Here is a 14937-nt window from a genome sequence, read left to right as displayed (position 1 = left end):
ACTGTGGTCTCTCTAGAATTCTAAAATAAGCAAGTTCTAGCTGTTTAATATATAAATATATATGCCTTAAAAACCTTATATTCTGCAATACTGCACATTAAAAATGACAGGATTTTGGGGGGAAATAGTCCTGAAGCAGACCACTTAAAACCCAAGGAGCTTTCTTACTAGAACATTAATAAAAACAATAATGATCCCATAAAAATAATAGCACAATTAAAGGCATGTTAAATTCTTAATAAATAAAATAAATACTCCAGCAAATGTAGAATTTCCTTTTTTAAAAAAGTTGAAGGTAACCTGATGGAAAGGAACGTTGAGACTGTTGAATTAAGGAGACATATGCAACATAAACAAAGATCAGATAATCATGCAGAAGGAACGTCTAAGACAAAGTGGCCAAACTGAGCCAAGAAGTGATGTGGGAGTAGATGGGCACTCTGTACTTTACAGAGTGACTAAAACAGAATTGAACACTTTCCAAAAAGTATTGCGTATTAAGTAGGGTAGATATGAGCATGCAGTCAAACCAATTTTAAACAACAGAGTTATTTCTACAATCTTAGAAATGCTCAATATGCATGCCTTCTATCCCACAGTTCACGTCAGTTTTGTAGTTTGATTCATTCAGTTCCTTTGTAGCATGTTTACTGTCAGTGGTTGAAGTGGTCACTGTGATGTGTTCCTTCATTTCCTCAAAGCTGTGACAAAGAAGTGATACAAACATGAGGTTATTGACTGTCCATTTATAACTTGTGTATTGAGTAACACAACTTTGAAAGCATTCAACTCTTTTTAAATCCCCTTTCACTCTTCCTTGGCTCTACTGTGTTTAGCTGACTTTGTGTAGTTTGTATTAAGCTGCTGTTACTTGGTGGCTCAAAAATCCACAGTCCAGAAAAAAATACATTTGAACCAAAATGACTTTTGTGATATATTGATAAATTTTCCTTATTTACAAATTGCATATGATATTATTTATATTATAGAACTCACATTGTATGGTACCAAACATTCATAATTCTGTTTAGTCCTCTGAACAATTCTATGAAGTAGGTTCAATTACTAACACATTTTACAAATTAGGAATTTGAAGCTTTGAAAGGTTACATAAGTTATCTATGATCATACCATACAGCTTATAAGTAGCAAGTTAGGATTCAGACCCATGTTGATCCTGATTGAAAGCCGAAGCCCATTTAGAGAGATTTGTCACATCAGTGGTTTAGTACTAAGACATAAAAATTATCCAGAAATATTATTCTTTTTTTTTTCTAAGATAAACTCTAAAATTTAAGGCATTGTAGAAAATTGATACCTAGAGATTTGGGTACCTCATTTTTTTAGATGGAGGTGTGCAAAAACGTGTTTTTATATACCACATTAAATTTTAAACACACAGACCACTTGAACTGTGTGTTTAATTAAGAGTGCCATTATGGTACTCATATTGTACTCACAAATGGTGAAGAAAATAGAGATTCACAAAATTTTAAAAATGAAAGTAAAGGTGCAGTTTGTACTCTTAAGTTATTGCTGAAGTGGTGAGGGATAGGTTTTGTGCCTTTAAACCTGCAAATTAAGTTAATTTGATTTAATAATATCCTGTTTCTGGGGTTTTCTTCCCCCTTGGGAAGAGCAATCCACAGTGTTAATACAACAGGAAAGAAACTTTTACATCATTAAGAATATTAAGTAACAAAACTCATGTATATTATAAGCTACACTTTTACAGTCTATGCACAGATAATCCAAAACACCATTTTCACTCGGCTTTCAGAGGTGCTTTAATACTTAGTTTGAATTGTTAAATTCTGAATTTCTCAAATCTTTCCATGACATATTTTCAGACAGCTTCCCAGCTCTTTGATGAAACCAGCTATATCTATGTCCTTTTTACCTCATTCCATTATTGTCAGTACCAACTCTTTACTCAGATTTGTTCCCTCATGCCCTCATACATGCTGTTTGTTTATTTAAACTATTCTAGCATCTTAAAGCTGTATGGAAATGAAAAATAACTCTTTACAAAAAGAGAAGGAACAATAAAAGATTGAGAACCTAGGATAAAAATGTTAATAAAAGAAGAATATATTGACCATATCTTAAACTTTATGATAACTACTCACCTTCTCTAGTGGTAGAATTACCGTTGTATAATCACCTGCTGATTCCCTAGAATTTTTTTTTTCCTGTAGGTGAATTATTTTTTCTTTTTCCCCAGAAGTTGATAATTAAGGAAAATATGTAAAGAAACATAATGAGATTCTAATCACTAATTTACTTTTAAGTGGGATATATGTATACCGTTTCATATTCATGTATTTCAATATTTGAATAATGTATAGGCAGAAGAAAAAGTAAGGTACCATCCTTTTTTAAAAATTGCATATACTTGTTTATTTTTTATATATGTAGCTATAGTGAAGCTTATTTATGATGAAAATGTCACAAATATTTTAGTATAGAATCACACTACTCACAAGAATGTATTTGGAAAGTAGTAAATCCAGAATATTAGCAGGTTTAAAATTTAATGAAGTTTACTTTATAAAAATATTTAAAACTTGGGAGTTCCTTGGAGGTCCAGTAGTTAGGACTTGGACTTTCACTGCCGTGGCCCCAGGTTCAATCCCTGGTTGGGGAACTAAGATAACGGAAGCCGTGCGGCCCGGCCAAAAAAAAAGAAAAAAAAATTTTAAACGTTTTGTTTAAAGTTAATACATTATGAAGCAAAATAAAATGTTACCTATTTTTCTGAAAATTTTACATATATCTTTGATACATAATATATATGTGCGTTTTAACTAGTGTGTGTATATAGGTGTACTGTTTTCATAATAGCCTTTTTATTTTGATATATAATTATGTACAAATATTACAATGGCAAGTTTTATACATGAATTAGCATTTTAAATATTTTATATAAACCAAATTTATATATTTGCTGCATTTTGTTTTCTTTTAAGTATTTTTCCAGCTCTTAAGTGGTAAAGCTTTGGTTCTTACTTGCTGGTCTGCATGAACCTAACTTTGCAAGGTTGCTTTATTTCCACCTAAGGGACCACTTCTTTTGCCTTGTTACTATGCCAATCACTATTTTTATATGCTTATTTGCTATGGCTGCATTATTGTGGATGTTGGCATTCAAATATGAATATTATGAGAGTTCTAATATATTTTCATCTTGATAGCTATTATCAATTCTTGACTTTTATATTTGGAAAATGTGAGTAACTTAAAAAGTTTAAGAAAACCAGAGCATTGCAGAGGTCATGGATAACATGTAATTTTCTCAGATTCTCCAGTTAAAGGAAGGAATGTTTCTCAGGGACAGTTTTTCAAAAGACTAGTGCTTGCTTTCTAAGACCACTAGAGCACAGGTTTAATAGAAAGTTTAATTTTCAGAAAAATATAGGAATTACTGGTTCAGAAATAAGAGAAGAAAGAAAAACCCAAGGCAATCTGCTGGTTTTAAAAAAAGTAGTATGAGTTTACTTTCACATGTATTGTCCCATTTGAACCTCACAACATCTCATTTTTCATTTTTATAGAGAGGGAGAAGAGATCCATATAAATTATACGTACAATGTCAAGTAACTAGAAAAGTGACAAAACCAAGCCAAATTACTCCCTGTTCTCAACTCCTCCATGAGTCTCCTGATTTCCTCCCAATCATTGTTTGGATTACATCATGCTGACCTAATTGCAAATGAGGAGGCATCTTGGAAAATATTCTTGGATGACTCTACTGGAGCATGATTTGAGACTGAACTATAAATACTTTGTGAATTACCACAAAAGAGTAAAATAAGTCAGTGTAACATTTATCCACTTGCTTGCTTACATTTAACTAAATATATTTGAATAGGATACAGAGTATACTCCCAGAGAAGAGATGTATAGGATCAGTATTGTACTCTGGACCTCTCACTGAAGAGGAAGTGTCCAGGGCAGTTGTCAGCTTATGCATAGGCCAGGCTGCACTTAGGCCCATGGGGAAGGAATTCTCATCCAGATTTCACTTGTAACCAAAACACTAAAAGGTTACACTCGAATTTTATATAATTATGAAACATAAATTGAAATAAATAAGTCATGATAAATCTATGTAATTGGCTAATGTACAAATGAGTGAAATACTTGTAGAACTCCTGTTTAAGGATAAGTAGTGTAATGATGTTGTCAGTTATCACAAAGAGATTTTATAAATGTAGTTTTTCTGACCTTTACTTCTGGAAATGTTGATTGAATACATCTGGGATGGGGACCCAGAATCTATTTTTTAGAAGTGTCTTAGCTGACTCGGGCATATTTAAATTTGAGAACCACTCAATTGGACCTCAGCTGTGGAGGATCTCGAATATTTAGTTTGAATCTCTGGATTTTATCCAGTACTCAGTCACTTATGTGTTTCTTAATTATTCAACAGATATTTATTGGGTGTATATGTTCCAAGCACTGGGGATATAAATGTGAAAGAGACAGCTTATGCCCTCCAAAAGAGGAAGTGATAGGCAGGAAGTGATGTGGGAACAGGAGAGGCATTACACAGCAGTATGAAGAGGTTTTCAGGAAGGGTATTGAAAGATATCTCAGCCAACTCTGGAGGAGCTGTCACACGAGGAAAGGAAGTATAGCTTTTCCAAACAGTGGGACCAGTAATGAAGTCTTAAGAATGGCACCCTGATTATAGTGGTTTTGTTTGACTAAAGTGTGGGTCACAGGATGGTTAGTGGGTGCAGTGACCAAGGACGAGAGATGTAGGTAAGGGTTAGGTTGTGGGAGCTTTTAAATATCATGTTGGGAATTTCCCGGTGGTCCAGTGGTTAAGACTCCACACTTTCATTGCCGAGGGTGCGGGTTCGATCCCTGGTCAGGGAACGAAGATCCCACGAACCGCGCGGTGCAGCCAAACAAATAAATGAATCAAATAAATATCATATTAAGGAGTTTAGATTTCATCTTATAAGCATGGCGAGCCATCATAGGCTTTTAATCAGGGTTACTTCTTAAGAAATTCAATCTGGTAGCAATGTGGAGAATAGATTAAAGTTCTAGAAGGATTTGGAGACTTTCAGTTTAACTACTATAATTTATCTTTAAAAAGTGATTTTGGGGACTTCTCTGGCGGTCCAGTGGTTAGGACTTGACACTTTCACTGCCGGGGCCTGGGTTCGATCCCTTGTTAGGGAACTAAGATCCCGCAAGCTGTGCGGACAAAATAAATAAATAAAAAGTGATTTCGTCATTAGAAAACAGATCAAATTACGATTGATAATTCAGATTAAAACGTAGTTTTTGTTCTTATTTGAGTAACATTATGTGACTTTCTGGTATCTCATGAAAATCATTCATTTCATTCCATCTGTATCAGGCAAATTTAGAGTATACTGCCTGATCCTATTTGCTATAAACAGGATCCTATCTGATTCTTGGACTTACTATTGGACAGTTTTCACTTGTCTGTAGATGCTGTTCTTGTGGCATCACCCATGAAACTTGAGGGATAAATAAGGTCCATTGGAGTTATTGTAGCTATTAATTTAAATAAGATCTTTCCAGGACAGTTGATTAGAGATGATATGCTAAACCCTCGTTTAAAAAATTTTAGTGGTTAATAGATACTGTGGATTGCCAATATATGTACAGTTGGTTACCTTTTGCCCTCATTTACTCCACTCCAATCACCGTGGCCTACTTCTGTTCTTCAGATATACCAGGCACACTCCTACCTCAGGTCCTTACTGCTGCTTTTCCTTCCATATAGAATGCATTCCCCTGATATCTGTATGGCTCACTTCCTCTCTTCCTTCAGATCTTTGGGCAAATGTCATCTCAGGGAAATATTTCCTGATGACTCTATTTGTAATTGCAACTTAAATCTCCTACTTCTTGTCTCCCTTTCCTACTTAATATTCTCCTTAGCAGCTATCACCATCTCGCAGGCCATATATTTTACTCTTTGTTTATTGTGTTTCCCCTTCCCTAAAATCTTAGTTACATGAAAGTAGGAACTTTGTCTATCTAGCTGGCTACTAAATCCATTGTTCCTAAAACAGTGCCTCTAATAAAGTAGATAATTACTTGAAAGAATGAAAGAAAGCAGGAATGAATAAATGAGTGAATGAATGAAAATATGAATGGTTGAAAGCATGTATGAATAAATATGTAAATGAAGAATATTCAGTGATGATAGCATCCTATTTTTCTGTGGGATAGATATGAGGTAATGCATTATAAAATTGGTATTTTTTAGGTTTGGAGAATTTTTTGCTTGTCTGCCTGGCAATATATTTAACTTAAACTGGCATACAATATTATTTAGCAGCAGTAATGTGTTGTAGTAAGTGTTACAGAAATTGAAATCAAATGCATTTGGTACTTTTTAAAAATGTTTACTATTAGGCAGTGAGAAAATCCTATCAGCATTGATACGGTTAAGCAATAGAGGGAAAGAAAAATTCTCCTTAATTCTTTTTGGTGATATATCAAGTAATCCATTTATCAACCCAATGTTTGTTTAAACTCTGGCCAGATTTATGGTTTGAGATCTCTTTTTGGGGGCGGGTTGGGGGCGTTGCTTATAAATCCTAGAGGTATATGAAGTCTGACTTTCAAATGGGTAGAATGACATTTTAGAACCACTTAAATAGGTGACTGCACTGGTACACGTGGGAATCATCAGTTCATTGGAGCCAAAGTGAGATTTAACTCTAGATGGCTTTGAACTGCTGCTTAATTGCCAGTTATGAGAGTTTCGCTGCAGTTAATAGATTAGGAGTTCTGAAGAATGCTTAGAATTCCTCATTGATCACTTTAAAAAACAGATGCTCTGACTCTTCCAAATCCCTCAACCCCAACACACACACACCCCTCCCCACCCCGTATGCATGTGTGCATAGTCCAGATATGTTGCTACCCAAAGTCTAAAGTGCAATTAGTTGAATTCTACAGCAAGATGTTGTTGAACATATTAAAGCAACTAGATTGTTTACTCCCTTGAGGACCTGCCTGGTTCTGAGTTTTCTTCTCCTTTTTGAGTATGGGGATTACTATTTCATGTTAGGACAGTTCATCTAACAATAACTGCTTTGCCAAAGTCTGCTTTTTGCACTGAACAAGTACTACATTTATTTTTTTTTTCTGTACTGTGTGCTTGCGTTCATCACTTTACTTATTAGCTTTGTATTCTTTGCATCCTGTAGCATGTTTGCTGGTGGTTTGTTTTCTCTTTGATATTTTGATTGGTTTACATATTATAGATGTTCTCATCTATAAGAAATAATTTTGGAAAGTATGCACTTTGCACTAAGATTTCCATTCCCTTTCTTTTCCAACTTAATGCACTAAGCATCACTTTAAGATTCCTCTGCTTCTAGGATTCTAACATAGTCTCACCTTATCTGTTCCTTGATAAATTTTCAAGTTTGTATTAAAAGTTTACAGAAGCTATAGTCTTTATCTTGTCCTTCCAGGCAAATATTACAGTTCCTTATTTTTCAACAGCTTCGCAAAGGCTGAAAAATTTGCCTCGTACTTCCCTCAAAGCCAAACAGTTGCTTCAAACTTCATCTACAAAAAGAGGTAACTACAGCCTCTTACTAAGTTTTAAATTTCAGCAAATGGTCAAGTTAGTTAAATCTTTTACCTTTTGGCATACTGAGTCAGTGATGTCTATAAGGCACATTTTAGTCTTTTTTTTTTTTATACTAAAATAATGTGTATTCATTCTCTTACTTGGATAAATCCAGAAGAAACTCATTTTCTACAGAGGTATGTATCGGGTTGCAGTTCTAAAAGGAATAAATGATATGTAGCATTTAATATTAGAGAATTTATCATTTTTCTTACCTAAAACTGAAGGTTATTGTTTTAACTTTGTTAGATAAACTAATAAATGCTTTAAAATGAACCAAATGCCAGGCATTCTGTATGTTATGTTTTTTCTTCTGTCTTTGGTTTTGGGATTTACTTATCTCTAGGATGAAACAGGCGTGTTTTCATATTAGAAATTGATTGACGTTAAAGCAGAGTTGTTAACTGATGATGTTTGGAATATTTATGGAAGGGTAGCTTTTGTAAGAACTGACAGCTGAAGAAATATATGAAGGTTGACATCGAAGTTATCATGTTGGTTCCAAGAGATTGGATGTATGGACAGCTAGAAAGAAGTAGAATTGGGAGAAACACTGTGGGATTAGATAGACCAGCAGTAATAAGAATGAATAGAAGCCTCAGAGGAAATGGGACAGAACAAATATAGGCAAATATTTCCCCTATCCAGGACATGTAGATTTCCTGCTAGCTTCAGAACTCAATAAATAACAAAGCTATATAAGAAGGATAAAACACTAACAGGACATTATATGGAAAGAGGAGGTTTGGGATTTGATTTGTTGAAAAAACGATTTAGTTAATATGGTTATAAAAGTACTGAAATAGGTACTTTAGCAAGTTCATTAATGCAGATGTTTTAGCAATGATTTGGTGGATTAAGTATAATTTAAGGAAATAGTTTTAGATATTAGAATCCAAAGAAAAGAGAATAGTCAAATAGAAAAGTAGAATGTTGGAATGTTTGTGTTTTGGATGTCAGGGGCTGATTATAGGCCTCTAGTAAGGGTGTGTTTTGGTGCCACTGTCAGAAATAATAATAGACTGAATAGGTTATGCTCTTTTGATGGAGAAGAAGGTGACTTGTTAAGTATCATTGTAGAAAAGGTTCTTAAATTATTTGAGGACCTTAAACCTCTTTTTTGAGATTTCCAGATACTTTTGAGTACTTCTAGGGGTAGAAGGTAGGTGAAAACAGATGATTATAAAAGGATTGTAGTATCTATACCAGGGCAAGAGAGGATTTTAAGTTTATATAAATTTTATTTTTTGTATGCCTCTATAAGCTGCTTCATAATGTTTTTTGGCATTAGGTACACTTATATAATTTAAAATTTTTACTTGAAGATTTTATGTTGCTATTTATTAGATCGAGAAGATCATAACTTCTGGCTGATTTTTTTTGGGGGGGTGGGGGACGCCTGTGGAGGTTACATTATTTTTGTGATTCTGAACTACCAAACTGCCTACCCTCTGTGATAAGATAACAGGAAAACCCAGTCTCATAATTCCTGGTACCTCTAGCTGTCTAGATGACATGGTAAAGAGAGAGAAGTTTGTGCGTGTACATGTTTGATTTTTTGTTCCTTTTTGTTTCATTTTGTTTAATCTCTCATTTATCTTAATCCACACTCCCTTATTTTCTGGTCGTACTGTGGCTTGGTGATCATCATTTTATACTATAAGTTCTAAACCAATTGAAAAAGGAACAATATATGATAGGATTTAAAATACTAGTTTAATTACTGGTAAAGCTGAGTTGGAGAATATCTCTTGGATCCAAGGTCAAAATGGATTTTCTAATTTACCCTCATGTCTAGACTTTGAGAGAGAGGAGTCTGCATTGGACTGTGGGATTCTCTGCTATTGTGGGGATGTGAAGCAGACAGGATTCAGACACCACGTTTTCTTAGGTATCTTTGCACATTAATCCCATCCAATAGAGAAACATGGACTAGATAGTAAATTGCCACATAAATCAGTTGTTCCTCATCCTGGGGATGAGCCTATAACATTTTCTAGAAAGCTGATTTACTTATTTTAAGGGCTCACAGAATCATGGGAAGAGGAAGAAGATGGTTTCCTTAACTATTGGAAAAATGGTCACTTTGATTTTAATTGCATTTAGTAGTAGCTGGAGTTTGAAGATGTGAAGGGAAGTAAAACTGTGTTGCCTGGCACAAAGAAACACACCATAAACATTTGTTGATGAACACGATCATGCCACTAACTCAGGAAGGGCTGGACACATCCCTCATTGCGCTTTCTTCTTGCAAAGCTTTTGTGTTTCTTCAGCCCACTTTTCTCTTTGAGGGAAAGAACGCAGTGTTTTTTTAAGACTTCGTAGAAGTGACTGCTTAAACTGCTTTGATAAAGATATATTTTATTTATCTCCAGTTGCTGGGAACTCAGTCAAGTAGAGATAAACAGGGTAGAAACCTCAACAAGTCGGGAAGAAAATGAAGACTAATTAGAGAAGTGAATGTAGAGATAAGGACAAATTTAAATGTACAAACATATTTTTATTTAGAAGGAAAGAAACAACTAAGGAGGAGTTCATGATGGTAGTTGTCTAATACTGCTTTAATTTTCTAATTCACTATGTTTTGAGATATTTAAGGTGACATAAGCAATATTTATAAGAGGCCTTATTGATATGAACCCAGGAATTTTGTCATTACCCTGGATCCGAAATTTAAAATTTCATGTTCCCTTTTCTGTCAGCTAACACATATTGAATCTGAAGCATAAACATTATATTATTTATGCATTATTATATATTGTTATATTATAATGCATTATTATGCATTATATTCTTTTCTATTTTTTTCTCTGTTCTAGTCCCTCTTTACTTTTTCTTCTGTTAACAGTTGTGATCAAAGCCAGCCTCTGCCATAAACAGTTGTTAGATACAGTTAAAATGATAGGAGTTGCTCTCCCTCCCATGACTGTTATATACAATTGGGAGAAGGAAAGGAGAGAGCATGGGGGCTGTTCTTGGCGCTCCCTCCAAACACACAAATTTCTGTTAGATCATTTCATGCTATCTTTGGAATGATACTTGAATAGGTTTTATTTACATTTAGACTTGCTAAGGCTTTTATGATTTTCTAAGATTCTTTTTTCCTCTTTAGTTAAATCTTGACTACATCTATCAATTTCCTTTGCTGAAGAAAGTCCTAGATCAAAATTTCCACCTCTCTGAAATTTGTGCCTTGATTTTCCTGATTAAATAGGACTGCATTTTAAAATATTAAAAGCCTTTAACATTCTGTGGTTTTAAAAAATCACCTGATTCCAATTAACCCTCATTATATTTTTATTCCTCCCTAACTCCCAAGTTTATAGATAAGGCAAAATGCTGCTACCATTAGAGGAGGAAACATTTTTTACAATAGTAAAACTACAGCTTAGTGCACCTCTTCATATACTCTAGTTTTCCCTCAATTTATACTTTAACCTTATTAAAGTATTTCTCTCCATATCTGGAGATTGTAGAACTTTTTGACTTGTCCTTTCATAAACTCTAGTACATTTGTCTAAGAATATAAGGATTAATAAATTTAAAAGGATTTCTAATTTATAAATCTATTTTTTAATCTTTGTTATTTTAAAATATAGCACAAATTCAGAAAACCATATAATACGTAGAGAGCTTAATGAATTCCTATAAGGTGACCCCCTTGTAACTACCGGTCATATCAGGAGACTAGAACTTACTACCTTAGATGCTCTATACCCATCTGCTTCCAAACACAACCCTCTCTTGACCCCCTCTCCCAAGAATAGCCATTCTTCCAAATTTTTATAGCGATCACTTCCTTACTTTTCTGTATAATTTTTATCATCCAAGTAATGAAATTATAGTTTTGCCTCTTTAATATATGTCTTTCTTAAGTTTCTCTTAATTTATAGTTTTCCTCCAACTCTTTACTCCCCCTTGTTGTTTGAAGAAACCAACAAATCACTTGTCCTGTAGATGTTAACACAGACTGGATTTTCCATGGTGTCATTTATCAGGTTCCTCTGTATTTCCTGTAAATTGTTAGTTATCTACATGCTTAATTAGATTCAGTTATGTTATTTTTGGCAAGACTACTATATAGGTGGTGGTACTTCTTGGCGTTGCCTGTTTCATGTGATATTAGCAGGCATTGATGCATAATGCCTATGTCCTTACTTTATTAGGAATTGCAGAATTGGGTTATTTCAATTCTAACATTCCTAAGAGAAACTTTTCCTTATTCTTTGGTTAACCAGCACTGAGGTTTTATTTCAATACTTGTTCTTTCCCTTTATTTACCAGTTTACAAAATAAAAAATTGGCAATCTAGGATCCTCCAAAGGTGACCAATATTTTTCATATATATATATATATACACACACACATACATATATATATATATATATATATATATATATATATATATATCTCATTATAAACTTACAGATTTAAACATTTTTTAATGTGTTTCGATCTGAGTATTTTCCCAACTTTGGTAGAAGCATCTTCAAGTTGGCGTTCAGGTCTTTTTGACACAACCCTGGTAGTCTTTGATAACGTCTTGATAACTGGTATGACAAGATAGGCTCATCTTATACATTTCCTGCCACAGACCTGAATTTAGTTATTTCTCAAAAAAAAATCCTGATTTCTTTTGGTAGGAAATGGAATTTCAAAACTAAAGTCTGAGTTTTTAGTTGTGCTCTTTACTATCCAGTTGGTCATTGTTTCTAGTTCTTTTCAGTTACTAGAAATATATATGTGTAGATTTGTGTTTGTATATTTTTTAAGATTGAACACCTTAATGAGTTCATGCTGATACTTCCTAATCAAATTTAGGGCTTGAGGGTAATTACTTAACCGCTTTTAACTTAAAGCTTTCTTTATTTTATTCTTCTCCGAGAAGCCTATCTCTCAGAAACACATAGAAATAGAGTATCATTTAATAATTGTTTTCTCCCACGTTTTACACAGAATCTTCTGGGGATAACATTAGTGTAATACCATACAATATGGTTACTAAAAGCAGTTTATAAAACTTTTTACATAAATAGGTTACTAGGGGATGAGGGGGGAAGGGATAAATTGGGAGATTGAGATTGACATATATTCACTACTATATATAAAATAGATGACTAATAAGAACCTGCTGTATAGCACAGGGAGCTCTACTCAATACTCTGTAATGGCCTATATTGGAAAAGAATCTAAAAAAAGAGTGGTTATATGTGTATGTATAGCTGATTCACTTTGCTGTACACCTGAAACTAACACAACATTGTAAATCAACTATACTCCAATAAAAATAAAAAAAGCTTTTTCCATAAATAACTATTATATACTCTCCTTTATATGCCTCATTTAGTCTCAGCCCTACATTTAAATAATATTTGATGCTTGCTACCTGTCTGTTGGTATTGTCTCACCAGTGAGTTTTCTTGTTTAAAGCTTATCCTCTGTTAGATTCCTTAAGGAGTTAATGGGAACAATATCCGTTCCCTCAATTTTTGCATGTTGATGACAGCTTGTCTGCTCTTTTTATATTTGAAAGTCATTAGCTAGATATGAAATCTTTGGCTCACATTTTCTTTCCTTGAGTATCTTAAATATATGACTCCATTTTTGTCAGGAATAAAGAATTGTTTCCATTACAATCGTTTGGTCTTTTTATCTGGATGTCCAAAGGTTGTTTTCTTCTCCTTCGAAGTTCAGTAATTTATGAGACTATGTCTTAGTGTTTGTCATTCTGAGTTGATCTCCCCAGATATGTGGTGTGTTATTTTAATTTGAAATTGCAGAGTTTTAAAAATTTTAGGCAAGTTCTTTACAATTATAGTTTTTTTTTTACTGTGTTCTTTTGCTTTGGCTTTCTTTTTTTGTGGGGACTCTTCTTGTACACATGTTGGGTGTTCTTTGCCTTTCTTCTGTGTTTGTTGCCTTCTCTTGAATCCTTTTCATCTTTCTTCATTTCTTCTTGTTCTATAAAAGTTTATTTTCATTGTTTATTTCTTTTAAAGCATAAGATACTGTATATGGTGACTCTTGTGTTCCTTCTGTCTTAGACCTCATTTTGAAATGATTTATTTTATGTCTGATTCTTTTCTGTGTTCCACCACCTCCCTTTTGAGTGTTCTTTCATTCTGATTTATGTTCTTTCATATCTTGTAATTTTCATCTTTTTGTGCGTGTGCATGGTGGACATATTTGGCAAGGTTTCACCATTAGTAGAAATATTATTCTATTCCTTATTCTGTTTTTTTATTTAATAACTTTATATGGGATTTTGCCTTACTCTTTTTCTATTGCTCATTTTTCTGTGAAATTGTTTTTTCTAAACGTTTAGAAAGGGAGTTTTAAGATTTTCTAATTTATGGCTCTAGTGCTCCCTCTTCTTTTGTTTTAGGAAACTGTTCAAAAATATGGCTGTTTATTTTCTGAGATTTCTTGCTTTTACTCCCCTCCCCTGTTTTAAAATTCATCCTTTTAAAGTGTATAAATCAGTGTTTTTTAGTACAGTTGACCCTTGAACAACACGAGTTTGAACTGTATGGGTTCATTTATACACGGATTTTTTTCACTAAGTATGTGCTACAGTACTACACAATCTGTAGTTGGTTGACTCCACAGATGCAGAACCATGCATGTAGAGGGCCAACTGCAAAGTTATATGTGGATTTTCCACTGTGCAGAGGGTCAGCACCCCTAACCCCCTGAATTGCTCAAAGGTCAACTGTATATTCACAGAGTTGAGCAACTGTTAACCACTGTCTGATTTTAGAGATTATCATCACCCCATAAGAAACACCATGCCCGTTAACAGTCACTCCCATTCCCCACTCCTTCCAGTCACTGGCAACCACTAATCTTTCTGACTCTGGATTTGCCTGTGCTGAACATTTCATATCAGTGGAATCATACAATATGTGATCTTTGCAACTGGCTCTTTCAAACAAATTTTGTTTATCCATTCATCAGTTGGTGGACATTTGAGTTGTTTCCACTTTGTACCTGTTGTAAATAATGCTGCTAATGCTGCAAATGTTTGCTGGTAGCTTATTTATTCTTATCTATCAGTCTTTTTTGTATGTATGGAAGAAAAGCTAGCGAAACCTGTTCCCAGGGGTTTCTTCTGCCTCTTATGTTTAATAAATATTCTCTTGATAAATATATGCTTACAGAAATAATGGTAAGTACTGTACCCTAATGAAAGAAGAAATCAAGGGATTCTATGTCTTGTTATTTTTTTATGATTACTTGTCAGCCATTACAAATTTAATATGCCTTGGTGTTGTATCTTATAAAGCCTGCATAGGATA

The 14937-nt window shown here is 33.8% G+C and overlaps 1 protein-coding gene across 4 annotated transcripts in view; it reads left to right on the top strand.

Moving 5' to 3' along the window:
• SLAIN2 (SLAIN motif family member 2) overlaps positions 1 to 14937 on the top strand; it is an 89680-nt gene that overhangs the window by 56543 nt on the left and 18200 nt on the right. For 3 of the 4 annotated variants that reach the window (XM_057547174.1, XM_007180768.3, XM_007180766.3), the window contains one exon: positions 7510 to 7587. The exons of the other annotated variant lie outside the window; for it this stretch is intronic. In XM_057547174.1, the coding sequence (XP_057403157.1) occupies positions 7510 to 7587 (78 nt within the window). The remainder of the gene's footprint in view (positions 1 to 7509; positions 7588 to 14937) is intronic. 4 annotated transcript variants of the gene reach the window in all.

This window comes from Balaenoptera acutorostrata, chromosome 5 (assembly GCF_949987535.1).
Source record: "Balaenoptera acutorostrata chromosome 5, mBalAcu1.1, whole genome shotgun sequence".
NCBI classification, from domain to species: Eukaryota; Metazoa; Chordata; class Mammalia; order Artiodactyla; family Balaenopteridae; genus Balaenoptera; species Balaenoptera acutorostrata.
Note: the sequence above shows the minus strand (reverse complement) of the source record. Positions and strands in the feature narration are given on the sequence as shown.